This window comes from Mangifera indica, chromosome 9 (genome assembly GCF_011075055.1).
Source record: "Mangifera indica cultivar Alphonso chromosome 9, CATAS_Mindica_2.1, whole genome shotgun sequence".
NCBI classification, from domain to species: Eukaryota; Viridiplantae; Streptophyta; class Magnoliopsida; order Sapindales; family Anacardiaceae; genus Mangifera; species Mangifera indica.
Window position 1 is genome coordinate 16,646,950 of NC_058145.1, and position 25,656 is coordinate 16,672,605.

A 25,656-nucleotide genomic window follows, 5' to 3' on the forward strand; every position below is an offset into this window, starting at 1 on the left:
AAATCCCCCTTTTTATTTGACCGTTGGAATTGGAAACCTTGGAGAAAAAATTTAATATTTTAAGTAAAAGTACACAAAGGCCCAGGAGAAAACTACAAAAGAAATTAATTTCCTCTCCATTTCAAGGAACAGAGCTAATCCTGATCGACAAAAATGGCAGAGATGAACAGCTCTCTGCAACAAAGCAACCCCACTTTTCATTCTCTTGTTCATTCACTTGACCCTATTTCACTTCTTCTCTCTCAAAATCCTGATTCACAAAACCCACCGGCTTCGCTCAAACTCATTACAGAGAGTTATTTCATGGAAAGAGGACCCAGATACGAAGAATACGCAGAACTCAGGGAATTAAAGTTGAGAAGAAAGAGAGACCAAGGAGAAAGTTTTGAAGTTCATGAGCCAAAGCGATCGCCTTTAAAGAAGCAAGTGAGGTTTCAAGGGAATTTGACTGGTCCCAAAAAAGGGTCCTCTGTTTCCAATGTTTTGGCCAAGTCAGTGCCTGATTTTTCAGCGACTTTAAGGAAGGAGAACAGGAAGCCGGTGACGGAAAAACTTGAATTGACTCCTCCGTCGAAGAATTGGTCAAGAATTAATGGGAATTTGTCGAATTCACGAGGGAGTAAGTCGGCGAATGCTGGGGAGAAGAAAGGAGTAATGGCGAGGAAGAGTTATGCAAGTATTGAAGAATTGAAGGAGTTGTCAATGGGGGTTTCCAAGGATATTTGTGGCGAATATAGAGGAAGAAATGGGAGAGCAAAGGCCCTTCTGGGTTCAAGCAGACAATTTTCAATGTTTGGTTAAGTAGCTATGGTTGTTCATCATCTTGTTCAATTTTTTCCTGGTTTTAAGGGTTGTTGATTTGAATTGTAATGGTGGCATTGAACACGGTTCAAGAAGTTTTTTCATTTTTTAACTCTGTTTTTGATAGATTGTAAAGCTCTGAATATCTTGTGATATAATCATGTTTACATGTGAAGACTACTCAGAGCTCCTTGGCTATTGTGAAGCATATGCATACATACATACAATGCTCTCTACAAATCCAATTGCCTCTAGTTAATAAACACCATTCCTTCGATTTGTACAAAAAAAAATACCACCTCCCTAACAAAAGAAACTCACAGAGGGGCTTCATGAAATTCAGAAGAATTTGCACTCCCAGATGTCTATCACAATCTCCTCAACCATAATTTGGAGTATCTCCAGGCCAATCTCAGCACCAGTTTCAAATGCTTCTATATAAAAATCTGTCCATTTCCCCAAAGAATGACTCATTTCACATTCTATTATCTCGTCAGGAGTCATACCAGCAAAATGAGTCCACCTTATAACCTCCTCCCCGACCTCTCGAATCAGCATCTCTGCTTTCAGGCGTAAAGGTAATCTTGTCCAAGCTTTGAATCCAGAGTTACAGTGTCGACTATAGTTTACATCAAAACATTCTATCACACAGTCAAAGAGAAATCCTCTAAGCTGAGCACCCTCTTTTGTCTCTTCAAACCCAAGAAGGCAATTAAAATTTGGCCACATAGCAGTAGCAAGAACTTCAAGCTCATCAAGTAAAAATGGAGATACAAGAAAGTCTCTCACTCCAGCAGAATGTAGAAGAATCGAATTTCCAAACAACAGCTCAGCATTCAAGATAACATCTCTTGCATAATTTACCTTGTTTCCTGTTAACCCTAGACCAGTATAATTGATGCCATGCAGCAATCTAGAAATTTGGTTTATAAGTTCAATCACCATTTGATTACCAGCCCTTCCTTTGCTTAATGAGGTTGCAGAATCTAGCAGGTCCGCATCAGGTTCTGTTGGTTGTAACTGATCTTGGGAGTAATCCGTGGTAACAAGATGCAGCCTATGTGCTGGAATCACAACCAAAAAATTTAGGAATAATTTGAAAAAAAGAACAGAATCATGGAAGTTTGTAAAAGAAGAGAGTCAAAAACTAAGCAATAAACAAACTAGCAAGTTCCTTCATTCAACCATTGTGATTAAAACATAATACAATTTTTTTCTTTTTTTTTTTCCTGACAAATAAAATTCAAGTTATTCACCTGAGCTACCATCTAGGCTACTGGGGAAGCAGTTGTCATTCAAAATTGAAGCTTCAAGAACAGAACCAGGACTAAGATGATCATCATCTCGTACAAATCCAACCAAAGTCCCTTTTGTCTTTGGTTTGGTCTGAGAAGCACAGAAGAAACATATTTATCAGGAACAACAGTTTTCACTGGCAACTAGAGAAAACAAATTAATATCCATATATTCTGACAAGGCCATCAAATAATTCTGGAGTATTGAGTTTATGCAGATGGAATTGTGTGGAACAGATTCACTTCAGTAGTTCTATCAAGTTATCTTCTTGTGAACCTAAGCTCATTATAGCCGAACTTAAATTGTGACTTGGCTAGTATATAAGTGATAAACATTTCTAGGCCTCTCACATCACTCACATATCATTAAGAAATTTATTAAATGAAAAAAAAAGGAAGCTTTATTGCTGCAAATCAATGATGAAATTATGAACACTGTTGAGTCAACATGATTTATCTTGGGAATACACCACTCTGATCAGTATAGCATAAAACTACCCTGGCAAGTCTATTATGCCTCTGAAACTTTCAAAATCATCAATTATCTAATCCACGATTGTCAGATTATTCAGAAAATGGAGACCGAAAGCAACAAAGGTAATAATTACAAGAGTTTCATAGGCGATTCAGCCACTAACAATGATTGTGTCAATGTTGCCAAGTCACAAAATCGTAGTAAAGTAGGAGTATGCCAGTGATGAGAGAACCAACCTGGAAAGCTACATCTGAATCGAGCACATGACCATCTTGAGGGATAGACTGATCTGCAGTCAAAGCCAATATAAGCTCTTGAAGAATCATGGCGGTGGATCTCTTAGGTGAGGAACCTGCTGCCATCAATTCATCCTCTTGTGAAGCTAATTCCTTCAATTTTTCCCCTAGCAGAGCACCTAAAACATCTCCTCTCAACGGCCATTGCTTTTGCAGAGAGAAGCCATCATTTTTATCCACTGCCTTTTGCAAGCATGCATTCCTACCGCCAAAGTCGTTTTCATCCTTGATTTGCTCTTTCACCTCAGGGGAAGTTCCTTTCTTGTGTCTAATTGAAGAATTAAATATAAAAGAAATAACATCACTTTCCTTATTTCCATTAGTTATACATCCATCCCTGTGCCTAGCTGCTCTACTTTTGGTAGAATTCTGGTCCATAGTGCGTGCATTTTGACCTATCTCTTTTCCACTCCGCACATTGCACCTAACATTTCTTTGTTTTCCTAGCTTGGAATTGACCAAGCCAGTACTTTCAACCTCTCCATTTAGACCAACAGTCCTCCTCTTCCTTACTGGGGTCCTTGACTGTGATAAAGAATCATCTTGCTGGTTACAAGATTTTCTCACCACATCAGAAGTAGAGTTCTCTAGTTTGGTAGGAATCCTGGTGCGGGTGCGACCACTTAAACTTTGGTTTAAAGCAACAAAATCTTTGGCCCCTGAAACAGTATTTACCGGTGAAGAAACTCTCTTGCTTTGCAGATTAGTCAGTTTGGCCCTAGAGGGGATCCTATCTCCATCCAAAGACATCCGATTTTGGTTTTGAGATTTTTGCTTAAAATTAAAAGAAGATGGTTCCTCATTCTGAGGCTTACGTTGCTGGCCTGCCAAATGCCCCCGAGCTTGGCCTTCTTGCAATGGAAGCTTCCTATCTTGAGGTGTCCTAGCTGATCGCAGGATGCCGTTATCCTTTTCGACAACAACCAGAGATATAGGTTGATCACACTGCTGAAAATTGGCAACTCTTTCACTGTCAGTAAAAGATACGGGTAGCTTTGATCTGCTCTTTCCAGAACCTGGAGAGGAGATATTGACTAAATTTGAAGCAGGGGATGAATAAACAAAAGGTTGTTCTTCCACATTGGGTTGAGAGTCCACTACATCAAGGAAATTACCACAATTTCTACAAGAAGTCTGTGCCATCGAAGATTTACTTGCATTTGTATGATAGCCAGATTGTTGTGACAACACCGGTGAAATACCCCCCATTCTTGCCTCAGGAAAAGCCTCATTCATGACAGGATAATGATATGAACTTGAATAAGTAATTGCAGATTTTGCTCTATTTGTAGCTTGCAGACCAGGCTCCAATATTTTAGTAGCAGCATCAATCAGCCTAGAGGTCCTTGACACATTCCTTGCAGAGGAAAACCTAGGACTCTTCACCGGAGGGGCAAATTTTGACTGATGCCTTCTTGATCGTGACAAAACACTCTTAATTTGCAATGCCTCAGCTCCAAACCTAGTCACTGCCCGTCTCTCAGATTGCCCAGTTTTTTGTATCTTCTGAGGCCTAGATTCAATCCTAGCACCACCTTTCTCCAAACTCAAATCTTCCTTGTTAGATCCACTATGTTCATTCACAGACTTCTCTTCTCTAACATCACAAGAACCGGAAAACAAAGGTTTCTTGGGCTTATCTTTTTGTAGTGTCGGCATTGATTCAAGACCCATCAGCCTAGCAACCAAACTCGGAGCTTTCATCTCATGCTTGGTCTCTAAATCAACAGTACTGCTACGGTTACCATTTTTCTTAACATTCGGGAAGCCCCCGCTGTTCTCATCAACAATCTAGATTATAAAAACATCCACCAATTATTTCTAAAGCAAAAACAGAAAAACATAATCAAGTAAACAAATATATTACCAAGTGAAGCTTGGTTTTGGGCATCTTCTCATCCCCTCCAAACTTTTTTGAAACTTGTTTTGCTCTAGCTGTTTTATAAACAACAATGCAGGTTAGTATCAATAAACAAAAATACTCAAAAATCAAACTTTCTTTACAAAATGAGAACTTCAATAAACAAACATGCATAAATGTAAACACTAACCTGGAGAGAGTAGTTGCCTGGAGAAGATCTTCTTCTTGGCAAATCTACGGTTCCAATCAAAGAGTTGAAAGAAAATACCAACACAACCTCCAGGCCTATGTGCCCGCTTCTCTGTTATCGCCAAACACGTTGCCGTTTTCCCTGAGTTTTCATTCATCTTCTCCCACCACTGGTAAACTAACAGCAAAATGTAATCGAAACCCTAACCCGAAAAACCTCCACAAGCTTTACTCACAAACCACCACTCCCACCACATTACAAAACCCCGAAAACCCCCATCTATTTTGCTAAAAATGAAGCTCAAAAGAACCCAGACTACGCAGTGTAAGTAAGTAAAAATGATAAAAAAGAACAAAAAGGCCGTACAAAAAACACTACGAGTGAAAAAAATTCCCAGAAAGAAACAACGCCAGAATAGTGTGGGTCAGGGAAGAAAATGACAGCACAGAAAGAGAAAAACGACAAAATAAGTAAAAGGAAAGGGAACAGAAATTCAGAGCGTGCAGTAAGTAACCCTGTAAATGTAATGCAATGTAAGTATCTACATGTCTTGAAGCAAAGAGAAAGTGATTCTCCTGTTGACTGATTTTTTATCAATGGTGAGATTGCTTTCGCTCTCAAAAGAAGGTGAAGGAAAGTTGCAGAGTTGATGTTGTCCTCTGCGGTTAAAGAGCTGAACGGCGTCGGATCGAGAGTGGCGTAAGATAAGAGGAGAGCAGCCACGCCTAGTACTGGAGTTTGCAGCTAGTCAAAGTACACTGTGCGCGAGAAAGAGAGACATAGAAAATTACTTAAATTAAAAAAAATGATGAATTTTTATATTATAATAATTCCTTAATAATGTTACAATCAAGTTTAATATTGTTAATTAATTTAATTAATATGGGGTTTAAGAGACAATCATTCACTAGTTCCAATGCTCAGAATAGGGACAAAAAGGGGAAAAAGGGGTAGAGAATGGTCTACATCAGGAGCCTGTATTTTCTTTCGAATTTACGCTTTTATCCTCCAGTCAGGCAGTCTGCCCCTTTTTACCATTTTAGTAAGGCCGAGGGAATTATTCCGGCCCAAAGTTTGTTGATTCTCTATTCATTCTAGGTTAGTTTTAAAAGTTTAAATATTTATTTATAAATTATTAAAATTAATAAATTTTTAAATTAAATTTTAAAATATTATATTTTTCTTAAGATTTTTTATGTCATTATTAACCGATTTTCTTTTTCTTTTTTTTTTCTATTTTAATGTCTTCTTTTTATCTTCCTTATAAAATAAAGATATCCAATAACAAATCATAATTTTTTTCAATGGCGAAGATGACATGTAATTTTATTGTTCATATTTAGGCAGGATTTAGATGAGTGGGTAATTGAATGGTAATGTTTGTTTTGTACAATGACATGGGCCACAAAATGTGTAAGCCAATTAAAGCTAGCGACTTGCATAGAAATGTGTATTGGTTTGGTAAGGAAAGAAAGGACCGGTCAGTTTTTGCCTTGCCTGTCACCATCCATGTGACATTGGATAATAATAATAATAATAATAATAATAATGTTTGAAATTAAAATATCATAATTATAGATATAAATTTATAAGCATTGCTAAACTTTTCTTGTCAGCTTTATCGCTTATAGAGGAAATTCGAATATTGGCAGCAAAAGAAAGCTTGTTGCTCATGTACTTTAAATATGCTGAAGTTTACGAATTTTTATAGAGTCAAAGAGGATCGTAAGAATAAAAAGAATCAAAAGTCACTTTAAATAAAAGAAACTGATATGTACACTTTGTTTTAAGCATACAAATAGCACAAAATGGAGGGGACAACAACAACTCACGGTTTGAAATAGATCCATTTTAAGTTTATTCGGGTTGGGATTGGTCCGGCCCAAGTTCATATTTCATTTGGTGAGCCCCAAGCCCAACTTACAAAACAACGGAAAATTCCACTCGCATGGGCATTGGAATTTCGGCTGAAATGTACACATTTTATTGTAAAACGTTACTTCCAACCTTTTAAGAGAAAACATGATTGTTCTATTACAATGGAAAAGTTTCTAGCTTCTCTGTACATTAAAGTGCGAGTAATTATGCAAAACAATTAGGACATAATAGTCAAAGTACGTGTAACCTTGACAGACGATCCGAACCGAAGGAGTTTTTCAAAACTACGTACGTACTTTGAAAAATTTTTATATTTGCAAGAGTCTGTACGATAGAATATTAACACACTCAGTATTATTTTGAGAGATTATTTTATTATAACAAACTCTAATAAGGAGTTTTGATTTAAAGTGAATGATATTAATATACATTTCAGAAAAATTTTGATTTAATTGAGTGACCGATTGTGAGGATTAAGTCAATTGTTAAGTATCATGAGGAGTGAGTAAAAGTTTGGACAAAATATTGTTCAATCAACCATAAACCTTGTTATAAATATATACAAAACAATTGTTTTGCTCATAAACAAAAGAACGTCATTTTGCCTCAAACCTTAACACAAATCATTAATTGTTCTTCTTTTGAATGGCTTGAATCCTTTTTGCACTATTTTATCCTTTTAAAATCGTGGATGTGCAGAAGTTTAGGTGCCTCTGGGAAAACTGAAAAATCTAGGTTTATATCATCCGTGCACAAAAAGTTATAAAACAAATTGGCCTATTAGCTCAGTTGATCAGAGCGCCTGCATGGGCCATGCATTTTGTTACAGATTATGAGCTTCCTGTTGGTGCTCGCTTGGACATTATTAATTATATGTTACTCGATGTAAAAGAGTAAAAATAAATTTTTTATCCGAGACCTGCTTTTACGGTGAAGGTTGAAAGTCAAGTCATTTTCTACTGATCTGACAGTGGCCCATTCCATTTTAATTATTTACTTTATTTCATTCAAATTCAGTCAGAAGCTCAAGTGAAATATATGGTCTACATCAAGTCGTCCTGTCACCAAGCATCACCAAATCCATCAATGGAGTAAAAGCTGAACTGATTTTGAATTTGGCAGAAGCAGACATACACTTGGTTGAAAATCTAAAAGATCACAGTACCTATTCTGAAAGAGACGTTACAACTATTTCTTACTAACCAACAAAGAGGCTCATCTATTCTCCTTCTTCTTCAGGTAATTTTCCCAAATATTTAATGTTAAAGTGGGCATGTTCAAAACTAAATAATTACAATTTATAATGAAAATAAGGCCAGAAGGGTGGGTAAGAAATATTCAGTATACTTCTTTTGGGTTTTGCTAGGTGAAGGGAAAACAAATTTGAGTGGGGTCAACAGCCCCCACTCGCCCCCTACCTGGGTTCCCCATGACCACCATCATTAGGTTTTAGAACTTACCATGTATTATGTTTGTGATTTCCAAGTGATTGTTATATCGGAGGGTTATATTATATATATATATTTCTAACTTTGAAAAGAAAAAGAGAAATTCAAGAAAAGGCATATCAGGAAATGTTTGTTAATATAAAATCCAAGGCATGGATAGATAGAGGGACCTTAGCATAGATAGGGCATCTTCTTATACTTGTGTAGCGTTTTCACTAGAACTAGACTTAAGATGAGTAGAGCTCAGATTTGGGTCTATATAAGTTCAAATTAGTTTAAAAAAAGTCTTAACAAAATCTCATTAAATTGGTTTAAGTTTGACTCAATTTTGAACTCAAATTTGATTATGATAATAAACCAAACTTAAGCTAAACTTGGTTTGGTATTATAATTGAACTAAAATCAACCAAAATAAAGTTGTTTTATGTGTATGGATCAAAACGATATTGATTTAGTTAATTTAAATCTAATTTTTCCAAATTCAATAGTTTGGTAAATTAAACACCCTCAAACTTGAGTTCAACAATATAAAACCCTCAAACTCAGGCTCGAACTTATTTTAAGCTTATTTGAGTTAATCTGACAAACAAATTCGAGTCAGCTTTGTTCAAATCCACCCTATTTGATTTCTCAAAAACATTGAAATGAAACATTAACAGGTTTAATTGAATACTCAGATGATGAATCATTATATTATTAAGTATTATTTTATTTTTAATTCAAAATTATTTAATTACATAATAACACATCATTTAAATACTTAATTAGATACTAAAAATTACGTGCATATAATCTTACGGCATGTGCATAAAATTATCAATAAAATTATTGCTTCCCAGCTAAAACCTTTTTCTTCTCTTCATATCATATCCTTGTCACTCATAATTAACCATTGCCATTAAAGATACATTAATTATAATCATCCCCTAAACACTCTCAATTACTAAAATCAGTGAAAGAACATTATATTGCGGACATTTTGGTCACATACATACCATAAGAAGATAAAGCAAAAACAGAATGGGACAGCCATGAAAGCAAGGGTTACATGTCATTTTCTTCTACAAACCATGTGCCATGAATGATATCTTTCTCTCCTCTCTATCTTCTTTCATCAGACACCATTTCTTTCTCATCCTGTCACTCCACATCAAGAAACCAAATATAGGCTAATTAACAAAAACAAAATCCCTTAATTATATAAACTAACCATTTAGCATTCATTTCTTCTTGTTCTTGTCTTTGCCGTTGGAGAAGATTGACCCTAAACCGAAAAAATTCCCTGATGGGACATTCAGAACTTGATACACATGAATATTACCATTCCCATACCATCCATAATTCTTCTTCAGTGGAGGCTTCTGATGGGTTGTCGATGAAGAATGTGAAGATGACCTTATTGAAGCTTGTTTCTGTGAATTATTCATTGCAGAGCCGGTTGAATTGCTGCGGTGTAAAAGTGGCGGCAAAGGGCACAAACTCCTCCGGTAACCGCTGCCACAGTTCAAACTACTGCTTCTTTTGAACCTCCAAAACGACTTTGAACTTTGCTTCATATTGTTATTATTATTACCACTATTGTCTTCTAAATGATTATTGTCATCGCCAGTTTCTTTCTTCAACACTGGCTTGCTTCTTTTCAAGCTGTCTTCTTTTGTTTCTTCAGGATTTTTTGTGCCTGGAGCAGCCGGATTTGTGTTGTTAGTCTTTTTCTTGACTTGTGTGGGGAGAATTTTTCCATCGGAAAAAAGCTCATCGGCTGACGACGAATCTTGATCGAAGCTTTTACGAACACAAAAGTCGAAATCAATGCCTATTGAATTTGATCTTCGAGGGTTTGGCTCCACCGCAGGCAGAATATCAGACTGACAAAAATCATGAGAAAAAGAAATTCTCGGACTTACACCAGAACTTTCAAGCTCGATTGCCATTAATCTTTTCCCCGGAAAACTTTCTGTGAAAAAAATATACAGGATGGAAAAAGAACATGGACAAGTTTAGTGTTTTATAAGCAATGAAAAGCCATTAGCCATGGCCATGGATAGCAATAGCATTAAAACACTATAAAGGAGTGTAAACCTAACAAGGCAAAAACGTGTTCAGAAAATTTTAATGGGGGGTTTGAAATCAGGAAACTGGTTGAAATTTGAAAAAAGGTTTCTAGAGGGAGATGAAGATAAGGACTTGTGAACTCACTGATTGCAATAACTTCTACCGGTGAAGGAGATTGAGAGAGAGAGAAAGATACTGAGAAAGAGAGTTAGTGTTTAGTGTAGATGAAAAATTGTGCGATGTCCTCTATGAGCCCGCGAACGTGGTTTGGATGGTAAAAGAGATGAATTGATAAGACTCATGGTCTAGGTTTAAATTCTTAAATAATATATCAAGATAAGATTTTTATGAGATCAATTATTGAATTAGAGTTTCATTTATTTGATATAATTATTTTTACTTTAAAAGAACGATTTGACTCAAATAAAATTTTTTGTTTAAAAAAATAGAGCAATGTGAAGAGAGTTTTAAGCACGACAATACAAGTCAGACACGGTGGAGTTGGTTTAGATGATGCCCTACAACCCAAAAATTTAACCTTTGTGTAATTCAATAGAGCAATATTATATTTACTTAATTTTAAATACTTAATTTAATATAATAATTGATTTTTATTTTTTAAAAATTTATAATAATTTAATTATATAATAACAATATCTATTTAATTAGATAGTTAAATTTGAGGTTAGGTTGTTTATTGAATTCATCTTGACTCTATATTCTCATTCACATTCTTTTTAAGATATCTTATGTTATAACGCAAATTAATACACATAACAGACGTAAGCTTTCCAACTATCAAACCGTATCACATTAAAAAAATTTTGTGCTTTTATTTTTTAATATTTACTTCATATTATGATTCATTATTACATCTCCAACGTCACGAATTCAAATTATATACATCGATTGACAAAGATTAATCCTATCGACAAAAGTTTATTTATATATCTCGAGTAATGTAACATTATTTTAGAAATGTATAAATACAATTTTATGTCATTGCTGATTATATAAATTCAATAGGTAAAATAAAAGTATGAAATATATTCCATATCTAACGAAATTAAATTATCAATACTAGAGGACTTTGTTCCTTAAATTATCACATAACTTTTAGTTGTAAATTAACGTAGACAAGTGATTTCAATTAGGGTTGTTACCAGATCATTCCTCTCATCATTCAATATATTGAAAGTAGGTAACTACTTCCCTAATTATAAAACAAATTTCTCATGAAATGTATGATATGAAATCATTAAAAGAAATTAATGGGTTGGTATGAAATTATATTATTCATTACTTGTTGTAATCGGGGATCCCCTCTGTATTGATTAGACGGATAAACTCAAGACACAGTGATCGAACCCGTAACTACTATATTAGAGAAGTCAGAATTTCACACACATAATAGAAACTTAAATCTAGATCTTTTCCCTAAAAGTTCTAATGTTTCATCAATTTTGCTCTTATGATTTACTTTCAATTTTTGACTCAATAATTTTCGAAACAATCTTAAAACCTAGTGTAAAATTAGAAATCTATCAAGTTTTGTATAGGCTTTAATATGAAATATTTTTAAATTTTATATAAAACACATTGTCGAATATTAAAAATTTTAAGATATAGCTAAATAAATTGAATCTTATTTTAGTTTAAAGATTTTTTTTTAAAGAGAAAATAGTAGAAATTTCAAAAAATAAGTAAAAATAAAATTCTAAACATATTCATATCATATTTATGTGTTGTTACAATAAAATAGTAGGAATATTTTAGAGAAATTATCAAAAACATTATGTTGTGTTAACAGTTGACAGGAAAATGATTGCTATAAATAATTTAGTTTTTCAATTCCTTCGTATCAATGTTGTTGGTTGATGGGCCAAAGAAATACATGGGCAGGAGGAATAATTTACTGTAGTTAATACTGTATTTTTGGGAATTTTCTTAACTGAGGAAATTTTATCTCAGAAATACGAACTTCAGGTTCAGTGACCTATGTCACTGGCGCGTCCTGAGCTCAAACCTGATCAAATTAAACGGGGCAAATTGATCAATTTGGTTGGCACTTTGTATGTGATCAAATTCTTAAACATTTTGAAGGCAGTGGTTATTCCGCTTCCACGATGGTGCTGGTGAAGCCGGTGGGAGCAGTAGTGTTTTCAAGTGCGTTGAGTGCAGTGGCTAGACGGGTTGAGAACATAGAGCCAAGTGGTAGTTGCTAGTATAATTACAGGCATAAAATAAAACTTCATCCTGTCCTGATGCTTGGTGGGTGAAAAAAAATGAACAATATGGAGAGAATACGAGGGAACTGAACCATCATCTTCCTCGATCTACTTCTCATTCTTCTGCCCTCCTCGTTTGTATATATGGTTACACTACTGCAAAATCTAGCACAATTCTTATTCGACATTCAAATTCGATCTTGCATCAGCTAAACCAATCCCAGCACAAGTAATTGAAACGGAAGTCAGAATTCAGACTTCAATGGCCGATTGGACTGTAAAATCAGCCTGCAGGATGCAGTAAACTTTGCTGAGGAATAGAATCCTCCTGAATAGCAACTGTAAGTATAATTTAGAAATTCCCAAGCCTTGTAAATCAGAAGGCATTCGCCTTCTCCATAACCAACCACCCGGAAATTGGTTCATCAGCAAAATGGATATCCTGAAGCTACTTTATTTCAAAGATATTTGTAATTCTTTTCACTTGTTCTGTTCAATTTCTTCAGAATATCACATGCCTTTATCTTCTTAAAAATATTTATGTCATTACATTATACAGCATGATCAAGTCTTTGCCAGGGAGCTGATACACGCCACCGAATTTACTGACTATAACAGGGAGTGTTTGAATATTGAAAGTCGGAGGGAGGAATAATTCAACCTCATACTGAGAATTCAATGTGAAAACAAATTTTATTCGCCAAAGAGAATATTAAACTCAAATTGGTACAAGTTTTAATATTTTTTTAAATTACAATTGGATCACCTAATCGTTTCCTAAATGATAACTTGGCAAAATCCAATTGGTAACTGCAGCTTAAAATAACAGACACAGAAAGGTCAACTATGGTCTTCCTAGCCAACTGGCCAAACCAACGACTGACTCTCCCATCCAATTAAAGTCCTTCAAATAAATACATGGTTTCTTAGAAGGAACTGCTCTGAATCTTTCTTTGCTTTTCAGTTGACATTTTATCGGTTAGGTAATTTTGAGTTGATATTTCGTTCACGATGACACGTTCAAAATTAAAAGGAGAGACGGCAAAACCACCAAAGGCGCATTTGAGTTTTGTCTGCATTATCTCTTTCCTACATTTACTTTTCTCTCTCTTTCTCACCGAACTCTTTGTTAAAAATTCGAAATTTATTTGAACCCAGAAGCAATTTGTGTAGAGAATGGCGAATCCGAATTGGGAGCTTAAGAATTGTTGTAATCATGACCAGGTCATGTTTCTAGTGACAACTGGTGTCTTCACTGTTGCTATTCTCGCTGTGAGTTTCTTTTCTTGCCTATTACTTTCTTTTGTGGTTTCTTTTCGAAGTTTTGTGGTTCTCGAGAAAGCTGAAGAAAGGAAAAAAAGAAAGAAAATTTCGGGTGGTGTTCGAGCAGTTGAGTTGGGTACTTGACTTGAGTCAACCGTGTTAGAGGGATTTATGTTGGGTTTAAATGGTGAATATGTTGTCTTAGTTTCATATTTAAGTATTTGTTTATGTTGGTTTGAGTTTTATGTGGTATTAAAGAGAGAATCTTGGTAGTTTTATTGTCTTTCTTTGCGTTGTAGATCTGCAAGATTAAGTTTTTCGTTATTGCATATGATATAAACTAGGTTGGTTGATTTTCAATTTGTATATTGATGCGTGTAAGTTCTGCTGATTTTATGTTGCAACGGGATAGAGCTGAAAGGAAAAAAATGAGTTGAGATTCAGACTGAGCTTTAATATATTAAAAGAATTTACTGTCAATGAGGTTTAGCAGGGTGAAACACTTTAAAACAATTTTTTGGACCCATAAGCTAAGCTTATAGTTGTGAGAGAATGACTTGTTACTAGTTGAACAAAAGGATGTAAATGTACTTTTGGAGATCTATGAGCTTAATTCTTTCTTGATCAAGAGCAGTAGAAGTCTTATAAAGCTCAAATAGGTAGGATTTAAAAATTTCCATAAAGCATTCTGGCATGAGAAGTTATTGTTGAGTTTTAACATTGAAGCAGATGTTATGTAGCAGATTGAATTGTTAATTGCAGTTCAATTGGGTTTTGCCGTCATTTGTTTCCTCAACTGGTGTATTGATGTAATTTTTTTGGTTTCTGATGGTCACAGCTCTGGAGGACATTTGTACTAGCACCTTTTAAGCTCATTACTGTATTTTTGCACGAAGCAAGTCATGCAGTCGCATGTAAACTCACTTGTGGAGATGTAAGAAGCTTTTCCTCGCTTTCTTATATGTGATTAAGTTTTTAGTTAGCAATCCATTAACTAAATTTTTATATAACGTATGATACTTTCTTTTCTTTTCTTTATGAGTACTATCATTGTTTTTTGTTTAGGAATATTTGCTTTACCTTGTGAGTGCAATAGGTCAACACAGATGAAACCTCATATATTTACCCGTTGAATCTCTTTAATTATCTTACTGGACCTCAACTCTCTTCTTATTTAGTGTATCCAGAGTGCTAATATACTGCCTTTCATTTTAACAGTAGACACCTCATATTCTGATATTGAATAGATTGCATATCAGAAAAATGGATTTGAATATAGAATTTATCTTTTTTTTTTTTCATGGGAAATGATAAGTTCAAAATATTTTTCTTATTCATGTAACAATTTCTCAGCTTTTTAGTGATTAATGGCTCCAAATCACTCTGTGTTGCAAAAATGAAATGTTTGGCATGTTCTGATATAAATGCATGCTTGCTGATATCATTGAAAACAACATGGGCCTTTAAATGGTTATCCTATCTTTACATTCAAACACAAATATGAACACCTTTTAATGTTTGCTAAATTGCTATGATAGTGCTACTTCTTTCTCTTCTGTTGAAGGCCGATTTTTTTTTTTTAATTAAAATTCATGATGTTGCTGCACGTCAATTCATATTCAGTTTCATTGTCTTGATCTAGGGATGGGGTGTGCTCAATCAGAGTTATTTTATAACTACTTTATTTTGCAGGTGGAAGGGATCAAGGTTCATGCAAATGAGGGTGGGGTGACACAAACACGTGGTGGCATATATTGTTGTATCCTGCCTGCAGGATGTAATACACTTTGCCTTCAGAGAACTTCACTTTCTTTTCCTGCTATTTTGTGCAACATTAGTACACAAGATCCATGCTTTGCAAATTTGTAAACATGCACTCTCCTGCACAAAAAGATATGCATACTCATGCGCTGCATCATATTGGAGACTTATGATTTTGGATATGCATGCACATATGTACATTGATGCTTATATGCTTAAAGGATGCATAGAAGTGTTTTTGTATAGCCTTTATTACTGGTAAAAGATAACTTTAAGTGTAGCATTGCCCTTCCCCCTTTTCCATTTCCACTCTTTCTCCTTTCTCCCTCATTTGTCTCATTATAATCAATATGTGAACATTTTCAGGCCGTGTGTTATTTATATCAGTGTCTGTTTCTGAATTCTGTCTGAACCCAAGAAGTTATCAGAAACAGACAAGGACCTCTTTAATGATATCATGCTCTTCAGTTTTCATGTGTTTGAATTTTCTATGTGAAACCCAAGATCTTAGCTTTTCATTAACTTGTGGTTTCCTTATTTTGTTTTCAATTGGCATTAGTTCCTTTGCAACTATGGCACTCACAACGCATAAAATTTGCTCTTTGCATCCAGATCTTGGTTCATCATTTTGGGGAATGGCTTTGGTGCTTGCATCAACAAATTTAACCACTGCAAGAATCGCCGCTGGTTGTCTTGCCCTCGCTTTGTTCATTGTGCTCTTTGTTGCAAAAAATGTAAGCAACAGGGATAGTATTTTCTATTTATATGTAGTTATTGTACATATGCTCTTTGTTATTATTTTGTTAATATTCTTTGAAAGTGTGTACTAAGTTTTTCTGCTGTCTTACTTGTTACTCTATTGTGTCAACAGTGGACACTTCGAGGACTTTGTATTGGTGAGTGTTTTGGTGATCTATGTGTGCCTTTTTCATTAAATTTAATCCTCTAAACTCATGTTTTTAAAATTTACCCACTGAATTTTCAGGATTCATCATTTTCCTTGCTGTAATCTGGATTTTGCAAGAAAAAACAAGTGTCAAGATTCTCCGCTATGTCCTCCTTTTCATTGGTTTATCCCCTTTAACATCTTCCAAATTTTGTTGATTTAGCTTACAAATAATACTTTACCTCTTCAGTGAAAAAGAAGTTTAGCTAATTTTTATTCTTGCATACTGCAGGAGTAATGAACAGCTTGTTTTCAGTTTATGGTGTGTATTTACACATTCTTCCTCTTTTATTTTATTTTTTTACTGTAAATGAAATTAAAGAATGCAAACTGTAATACCATTTAGGAATATGAATGGTGCAGATATTTATGATGATCTAATATCTCGAAGAGTCCACTCCAGTGATGCAGAGAAATTTGCAGAAGTTTGCCCCTGCCCTTGTAATGGTGTTGGTTGGGGAGTCATTTGGTAAGCTTATTAGCTTAGAAAAAAGATGATCTTTGTCAATGTAGAGACATTGTATGGTGCAATAAAACTATGAGCAAATAGTTTTGAGTACGCAATTAATACTTAGACGATGTGTCATCATATGATTAAATGATTTTGAATTAACAATAAAGTAATACCCAATCACATAATGACACATTATTTGGGTACCCAATTAAGTACTCAATTGGTTGTATACAACATTGTTCTTGTATGGTGTGCTAATATGTTCTTGTCACTGATTACCAATTATTTCCAATGATCCTTACAGGGGAATGATATCGTTTACTTTTCTTTGTTGTGCCATGTATCTTGGACTTGTTATCTTATCATAAGGTACATCCTACTTCTGCTATAGAGCATTTTAGCGTCTTGTGCAGATAAATCTATTGATGTTTTTCCATATAATTTGATAATGCAATGCAATTTTTTCTTCTTAAATGTAATCTATAGGAACAAAAACGATCAGATAATGTAGTTTACGGTCCTGTTAAAGATCCAACAAGTAGATCAATTGTGAATTGAAAATTTTAACAATTTCCAAAGGATCTGGATTGCAGTTGAATGCCATGTACATATATAATTCTTCATAACTTCGCTATGGAATGCCCAGGAAGAGAACAAGTGTTACTCTCATAGCGAGTTTGAATCACTGATAAGCCAATGAGTCTTTCTATAATAATAGCCTTTTTCATACGTGTGACACATGTTTGTTCACTGAATTTCTCTTATCAAGTTCTGAGGATTGGATTTTGTTTCTTCTTGTAATGATACAGATTGCAGGTAATCACACATTCTATCTCCCTCTTTCCTTTTAGCTTTGGCGGGGAGGATTTTCCTGTGGAAGAAAAATACGCTTAACCAGATTCATCTGAGATTGGGAGGCGCTATTGTTTCAGTTTCAGTGGTGACATGACTTTATTCTTTTAAACCTTTTTCCCCTGGGGTTACAGATTGAAATTGTTTGATGACTTTATCGTATATATAAATAGCAATGATTTTTTCTTGACTTGATTAAGTTCAATATCGACTTCTCTCTTTTGATACCAGAAACTTTGTTGGTTGGCTTCTTGATCATTTTGCGGATATACTTACTGGTGTAGGGTATTGCAGTGCAACTCTATAGTGCCATGAATACATTTCTTCAAGTACACTTAGCTATGAACACACAAATTTTCTGGGCAAACATTTGCATTTTCAAAATTTGGAATCTTTGGAATTTTAACACTATGTGCGGTCTAGTTATTATGCTTCAAATTTACTTATCCAACGAAGGTGAGCTTTTTTTTATCTAAAAAAAAAGAAGTGTGAATACAAAGGAATGAAGTCAATTAATGACGTATTTCCTAACTAGTTAAGTTTATATTTACATGGGAATTACAAAATTTTATGAATATTTTGAACCAGGAGAATGTTTGTTCATAAATCGACAAAAAAGAAATTCATTCAATCAGAAGTGATTTTTATCTCCTGAGAAGAATAACAGATAATAACAGTGGAAGAATAACATGTTTTACAATAAGAGGCCGATTCTGTCTGCTATACTATCTAATTGTATTCACTGGGTGAATAACCATACATATAAATACACATGCTTCATACATACATACCAGTTTTAAAGGTTGAGTGACTTTCAAGTGTATGTACATGCAGTCTGTATTATATATAAATCTGTGATATGGTGGAATGGATCAATGTTGGTGATTATATTTATCAATAAAACTACATGCATTTAAATAGTTGATTGTATATTTAGATGGTGTTTTATTTAATTATATAATAACATATTATCTAAATATGTAATTAAATATTCAAAATAAGTATATATAAAATTATCCTATATTTATATAGAGAGCCAAATGAAATGAATACAGTACCTGTTACCTAGTTAGGGTTTATAATATATATATATATATATATATATATATATATATATATATATATATATATATATATATGGTTGTCTTGCAGGGTTCGTGATATGTATAGCAGAAATATCCTTCAACTTCCCCGGAAGACTTCCAACATTCCAAGCCAATATTAGCGTGCATGGAACATTGGAAGCCTCCGAGGGAAGTTGAAAGCCTTCCCCATTATATATATATGGTTATCTTGCAGGGTTTGTGATATGTATAGCAGAAATATCCTTCAACTTCCCCGGAAGACTTCCAACATTCCAAGCCAATATTAGCGTGCATGGAACATTGGAAGCCTCCGAGGGAAGTTGAAAGCCTTCCCCATTTCAAGTTGGAGAAGAGAATTCAATCTCGAGGCCAAACTACAACACAGTATAAGCCTCCTCCATTGGGTTTATATAGGGCTGAAAATTACCACTTACAATAATATTCATTTTTATCTACGTAGAAAGAAACCAACCCATCGAATCCCACATGGCCACCTTACTGATCAGTATCGCATATTTTATCTACATGTATATATTCGTCCTTCGAAAGATGTCTCACATGTTATTCTCTTCTTCATCACTCATCTGATAGAAGCTTACTACGATAGCATGTAGATAAATGAGATATATATATATATATATATATATATATATATATATATATGAGATTAATCAGGAGTGGAGATGGTGGCTTCTGGAATGAAGACTTTTAGCTGGATTCAGATGAAAGTGTGGAATATATATATATATCTATATAAACGATAAGGGTGGATAGACATTACAGAGACAAGAGACTAATTCTTTGCTGCACCAAGAGTCGAGGGAATATATGTATATATATCCTATTAATATTTTCTTTTTCTTGAGGTTAAAGGTAGGGAATGTCAACCTTTTTTGTCAGTTCGATGCATGTCAACCTTCTTTCTATTTATTCTGTTTTCGATCTGGTTCTTTAATAACTGGCTCCACCACCCCTGGAATCAATAACTTTGCGAGCAATAATTGTCTACCAAAGAATAAAGGCATGCAGGCTTGAATTAACCTGAGAATTTGTTGCATGCAGATTGATAAGCATTAATAACTATTAACTATGCAAGGCCCCCACCAAATCCTCTTTCACTACACAGATATTTACATTTTATATATTATATATTCAGTACCCACAAATTATTTTTCAATTGATGTATCAGATTGTGAATGTAATTATCTTACTCTTGCACCAACTTTACACAGAGAAAAGGGTATGGATCATTCATCATGATGATCTTTTTATATATATATATATCTATATTCTCCTTACTTGCTCTTTTTAATTATCTGCTAAAAACAAAGACATAGTTAATTTGGAGGCAAAATTACTGTGTTATTCTCTTGTCCTTTGCATTCCTTTCAAAGAGTATTGGCATTGGCTTAAGCATTAGTTAACGATTTCTGGCAGGACATTTGCTCAGACCATCGTCTCAGCCTCCTTCAATTATTATGGTGTAGAAATTTCTTTCCTAGCTTCCATTGATTTAAAAATTGTTTATAGGATTTAGAATTCTATATCACTAGATGTAATCCCTATTGTGGATTTGATCCAAATTATATCTAAACCAACTTAATCTTGAATTATATTCATAATATCCAACAAATAAGTTTAAACTGATGTATAATAACACTGAAAGGTTACAAGTGATGATAAATAGTAACGTAAAAGGATAATAATGTTATCAACAAGGTGAATAATGTTATCAAATTGATAAAAAACTCAATCTTAAATTAAGTTTAAACTTTAACTTGAGATCAACTTAAAACTCTAACTCAATTTATTTAAACTAAAAATTATATTTGAATCGAGTCAATTCAAATTGGATCAACCACTAGGAATCTCAATGTTGGATTTCACTGATTGAGTCTTCCATAATTATCACCCCATAACATTGAATCTACACATTAATTTACATGACAAAACTTTTATGTACTAAAATCCACCAAGTTAATAGATAAATTATCATCATTACAACTACAATAAATTTATCATCATCTTCAACATAAACTTTTGTCACCAATACATATCTGTGTAACATATAATATAACATCTTTTAGTGGAAGAATAAAGAGGATTCTAAAAATTCTTTCAATGAATTTTTTTTTAATCCTCTGACCTCTCTACTTGTACCATTTTCTCTGTCCATTCAATAACTTCTTGACAGATTCACATCCTTCTAGCATGCAGCTTCTCAGCTGCCTGCACGGGAGATTTTGCGGGCTGCTTTCCAGAGAGAAGGCAGGCATGTTGTATTACGGAGATGTATGCTTGTGTTTAATTTGAGGAAGATAAGCTTCGGGTTAAATCATGAGCTCTGACTAAAAACAGTCACCATGCATTTTATTTTACTTATTGTAATGGGGCCAAGCTGCTCATACCGAGCAAATCAAACATCGAGTCCAATGATTAGTTCCATATTCACTGAACGAAATAAGTTAAGAGTTTAATCTTGATATGTCATCAAAAAAGACTTAAACCCATGTTCTCTTATACATAAAGTATTTTTTTTTATCACTCAAATTACTCTTTGAAGATGCATATTCTTCTTTTTCTTTCTGGGTTTGTGCATGTTTCAAAGGCTAGATAAAAGAACAAGTTTGTCTTCACTTTTAATATGCTTGGCTGACAAGCAACAAATGAGGCTTCCGGGTGGGAGTGCTGAGATAAAAAAAACAAAAAGATGTCAATGTCAAACGACAATCACAAAGTTCAAATGAAAGCTGATTTGGTGTACCTGTAAATAGCTGGGCACATCTCAACCAATAGAAGAGAATCAAATGAAGAGGGTAAAGGAGCAGAAAATAACCAGTGCTCTAGAATAAAACATTGCAATCAATCTTATCCTTTTAAATAGACTTCCACCAATAATCCAGAAGCTAGTATATTAAGTAATATTCTCATGCAGTAGTTGTAAGACAATGAAATATTGAGGTTCATTTTGAACACAATATATATATATATATATATATATATATATATATATATATATATATATATATATATATATATATATGTATATGCGTATATTAACTATAGAAGCATGAGAGAACTTGCAACTACTGGAGTAAGATAGCCTAAACCTTTACCCAACTCTTGTAAAAACATAAACCATGGAAGCAAATCTTTATTCTTAATTATTAGATGGATAAAAAAAACTAGTTACAGAGTACAAAACAGGAAATTTTCCATGGTCTTGAACTACAAATATGGATATGCAAGCAAATATTTGCATCTTTGCTATCTAACATGATTATAAGTCCATATTAGAAACACATGAAGGCTACGGCACACGTCTATGTCAAACATAAACTACTGTACTGCTGCAAGTTCCCTCATCTAGCAATAGTAGGTATTTAAGGAATATAGATTGGTCAATCTGTTTTCAATATGTATTAATCATTTCCATTGGAATATATATATTTAAACTATATAAACCTCCATGCATAAAAGCAATTTAAGATACCTGCAAAAGCTAGTGAAGTTCTTTTGATAATGCTCACATGCTTACCAACTCACCAAATTGAGTTGATGTAGTCATTGGCAGCACTCTGTAGTCTGACAAACACATGATCTTCTTTGTCCATTCTGCCATCAATAACAAAGAAAAGACTTTGTATGTAAGAATCATTCTAGATTCTAACAAGACTTAATTAAATAGATGTAGCCAGAAGAAGCCTTCAAAGTCCCTCGTCAGCCTCCAGAATTCACTGTTACTTGGTTTTAACATGGAATACTGGAAGCCTTTGAGGGACATTGGAAACTCTCCTTTAATCTCCTTTCAATTCACAGACAAGACTCGCCAACTTCTATATATCTCGCAGCTTTACTACACTGGAAGCGCTGCTGGAGTTTATATAGGGATGATTAATCTCCAACAGCTCAAAAAAGACAATCGAATCGAATCCCATATCGATATCACTATTCTTCTATACTTTCTATCTCTAATAATCTTGTAATTATTCTATGGTCCTGATCTCAGATCATAAAAGAATCTGAAGCCAAATAAAACCACCCGCACTACATTGTGGTTTACAGCTCCAGCATCCACCAATTCAGTTGGTCAATTGCCATATTCAGTGGGCAGGCAAAAGCATACTAAGCTTCTAATCCATACCCTAAACACATTCTAGAATACAAAAGCTGGATGGCCTTGGATGGACTAATTCCCACTCCAAGGGTCAAGAGAATGATTTAACACTTTTTCCCTTGAGAATTTCAACCTGTGACGGACACGTAACACATTGTTGTTAATTTCATAAAATATATAACAAGAAAGGAGGCCACTACCAGAAAACACCTATCCATCTCTCTCCAGCCCAGGATCCTTAGCCTAACAGCTAAAACTTTTTAAGGATTTTCTTAGTGAAGAATAAAGACTTTACACCACGAGACACAAATAAAGACTTTAAACCATGAGATGCAAACAAACACTATGAACTATGAGATGCACACAGCCACCAAAGGGAACCAACAGTAGTAAGCCAAAATCAAGCAACTATGTCTTGGAGATATAAGCAAATCCACTCTAGTCCTTCTCAGATATTTTCTTTTCTTTTCAAGGAGTAAGTATATATAAACTACAAGTCCCAGCTGAAAACAGTATTTCAAGCTGAACCTGGGAGACGTGTAATTTTATTTGTTCTAAAAATTGGCTAAATTAGTCTGCCCACACAAATCATATGGTAGAATCTGTTATCAGTTATCGGTCGACAATGCAAGTGGAGCCATAAGTGTATCCTTTCAAATGGATCTAATCACCAACATGAATAAGGGGCTAAGATGTCAAAAAGACAAACAGATTCCTCTTTCACTTGCAATGTGGAAGGCATAAAATTTGAAATATAACATTCTATCCCCACTTGTGTGTAAATAATAGCGCTATTTTAAGACCTATTTTTTAACCGTATCATTATCCCTCCACTAGTAATATACTATGAAGACCAGGAAATTAATTCCACATAGAGACGCTGTAAGAAGTGAACTGAACTTATTCACATATAAATCTCCTAGAGAATATTTAATTTACTTAGGGCTCTCTGTTAGGGTGCCCTAAGCAACAATATCAACTAATAACATAAAATTTAACTCCAAAAAGCTAGAGACATCCAGGATTATCTTATCAATACCTTATCACTTATATCTAGTTCTGATACATAAATGATCAAGCTTCTGAGATTCACAACAAGGTTCATGCACAGTTTCACTGATATCCCTGTTCACAGTAGCTACTTCAATAATATCATGTTATATTAAAACCAACAAATCTAGGTAAAACCCTATTAATGAAATATACACTCTAGCAAAAGTATTCTTATTGTCTCACAGAAGAGTATACTAGGAATAAAACCTTAAACATTATATTTGAAGAGAATCCATGCTTGTGATCCCTCATGACGGTTATACCAGTGGAGACTGGTCCTTCAAAGTCACACATCAACCAAAGAATAGAAGTTTTAAACTTTCAGATATCAATCATCTTGAAATTTGATAAAACACATTACAAATATATATTCTTTCATACATCTAAGGAAATAACCAAAAACAATCATCAATAAATCAAGAATCCTTGCAATTGCAACACTCATATTCAATCTATTTGACTTAAATATTGATGTTGGTTGTAACCAAATAGTTAGAGCTTTTATTTCAAGAGCTAAATTCCCAAACTCCCCCACATGTAATGCCTTTGCGTTTATTTTTCTATCAATCCATATGACTCTATCGACTAGACTTTTTTTATCTCACTCACTTAACGCAATCACCTTATATATCCGTACAATTAAGTGTTTGAGACCAACACGTTAAAAAAATGATTTTTTTTTTTGTCTAAATAGAAAATTCTCATAATTTTAACACCAAATCCTTAGATTATGTTCATTGGAAATGAAAATAAAATGAAAACCCAAAATCCTTTTTTTCTTCTGAAAACTCCACCAGTTTTGTTAACTATTTTTATTTCAAAAAATTCGTTTCCACGTTTTGAACCTTGGAGCATGAAGTTCTACGGGTGCAGGGATTCCCATCAGAGCAGTTTCATCTAATATGGGTGTGAATATTTAATGCGTATAGCAACACCCTAAAGTGAACCATAAACAACTGGCAAGTATAACCACAATAAAAAATAGAAGATAAATCTCGAAATTCATAAGAATAATATGCAATTCGAGCCCATAAATCCTATGGGATATAGAAGAACCAAACACTTGTTATAGTATTGATTTCGAATTGATGAATGCAGGAATTGAATAGAAACATTAATACTAACCGAACTGCGAAAACAGAAAGAAAATGGAAGAGAGATTGCGATAACCAAATGCAAAGAGCGCCAGAATGTGATGGAGCAGGTAAGAGAGAAAAAGAGCGCGCACCTGTAACCAGGGCGTGATTTGAAAATTTTAAGACTTGTTTATGTAAAGAGTACAGGAGTTTCAAGTTCAACGGCAGAAATCGCACGCGTAATTTCTCTGTGATTAACCAACCTTGCACGACTTGAAATCAGATAATTAATCACTTAAAAACCCCCAAATATTTTGCAAACATCCTCAGCATCCTCGAAGTGTAATAATAGATCAACAATATAATTAAAGGCAATATTTTCAGGTCTTGACCCGGTGGGGTGTTTTTTGGGCCTGATCAGTTGAATTGGCGATCGGCATAAGAATTGTTGATGCATTTTTACAATATAAAATTGTGCCGTAAAAAAGTCTTATTGACGTCAACTGACGGTTGTTAAAACATGAT

General features: G+C 34.2%; 4 protein-coding genes and 1 long non-coding RNA gene across 5 annotated transcripts; 2 read left to right on the forward strand and 3 right to left on the reverse strand.

Annotated features, from left to right (window-relative positions):
- The first annotated feature begins 76 nt into the window (after positions 1-76).
- LOC123226178 lies at positions 77-981 on the forward strand. The gene has a single exon (XM_044650694.1). The coding sequence runs from the start codon at positions 154-156 to the stop codon at positions 799-801; it is 648 nt and encodes a 215-aa protein (XP_044506629.1). The 5' UTR covers positions 77-153; the 3' UTR covers positions 802-981.
- On the reverse strand, positions 879-5,648 carry LOC123226177. Its single transcript, XM_044650693.1, has 5 exons — positions 4,919-5,648; positions 4,735-4,802; positions 2,808-4,658; positions 2,058-2,187; positions 879-1,865 (listed from the first exon to the last, which is right to left on the reverse strand). The coding sequence occupies exons 1-5, from the start codon at positions 5,073-5,075 to the stop codon at positions 1,141-1,143; spliced, it is 2,931 nt and encodes a 976-aa protein (XP_044506628.1). The 5' UTR covers positions 5,076-5,648; the 3' UTR covers positions 879-1,140.
- Positions 5,649-9,113: 3,465 nt separating this feature from the next.
- On the reverse strand, positions 9,114-10,537 carry LOC123226523 (probable serine/threonine-protein kinase DDB_G0272282). Its single transcript, XM_044651048.1, has one exon. The coding sequence runs from the start codon at positions 10,173-10,175 to the stop codon at positions 9,465-9,467; it is 711 nt and encodes a 236-aa protein (XP_044506983.1). The 5' UTR covers positions 10,176-10,537; the 3' UTR covers positions 9,114-9,464.
- A 2,854-nt stretch (positions 10,538-13,391) lies between these two features.
- LOC123225279 lies at positions 13,392-17,990 on the forward strand. Its single transcript, XM_044649203.1, has 10 exons — positions 13,392-13,796; positions 14,626-14,721; positions 15,480-15,564; positions 16,161-16,282; positions 16,420-16,444; positions 16,534-16,617; positions 16,727-16,756; positions 16,858-16,963; positions 17,253-17,317; positions 17,758-17,990. Exons 1-9 carry the CDS (start codon positions 13,701-13,703, stop codon positions 17,314-17,316), a joined length of 708 nt encoding a protein of 235 aa, XP_044505138.1. The 5' UTR covers positions 13,392-13,700; the 3' UTR covers position 17,317; positions 17,758-17,990.
- Positions 17,991-21,230: 3,240 nt separating this feature from the next.
- Positions 21,231-25,512, reverse strand: LOC123225389. Its single transcript, XR_006504123.1, has 3 exons — positions 25,181-25,512; positions 22,379-22,500; positions 21,231-21,573 (listed from the first exon to the last, which is right to left on the reverse strand). It is a non-coding gene; the product is annotated as an uncharacterized LOC123225389 (long non-coding RNA).
- Between the last annotated feature and the right edge of the window lie 144 nt (positions 25,513-25,656).

Coding starts and splice junctions, on each gene's coding strand:
- LOC123226178 (XM_044650694.1), top strand. CDS start 154: ATGGCAGAGATGAACAGCTCTCTGCAACAAAGCAACCCCACTTTTCAT.
- LOC123226177 (XM_044650693.1), bottom strand. CDS start 5,075: ATGAATGAAAACTCAGGGAAAACGGCAACGTGTTTGGCGATAACAGAG. Junction 4,803..4,918: donor CAGGCAACTACTCTCTCCAG/GTTAGTGTTTAC, acceptor TTTATAAAACAG/CTAGAGCAAAACAAGTTTCA. Junction 1,866..2,057: donor TAGCCTAGATGGTAGCTCAG/GTGAATAACTTG, acceptor TTGTGATTCCAG/CACATAGGCTGCATCTTGTT.
- LOC123226523 (XM_044651048.1), bottom strand. CDS start 10,175: ATGGCAATCGAGCTTGAAAGTTCTGGTGTAAGTCCGAGAATTTCTTTT.
- LOC123225279 (XM_044649203.1), top strand. CDS start 13,701: ATGGCGAATCCGAATTGGGAGCTTAAGAATTGTTGTAATCATGACCAG. Junction 14,722..15,479: donor GTAAACTCACTTGTGGAGAT/GTAAGAAGCTTT, acceptor TTTATTTTGCAG/GTGGAAGGGATCAAGGTTCA. Junction 16,757..16,857: donor CAGCTTGTTTTCAGTTTATG/GTGTGTATTTAC, acceptor TGAATGGTGCAG/ATATTTATGATGATCTAATA.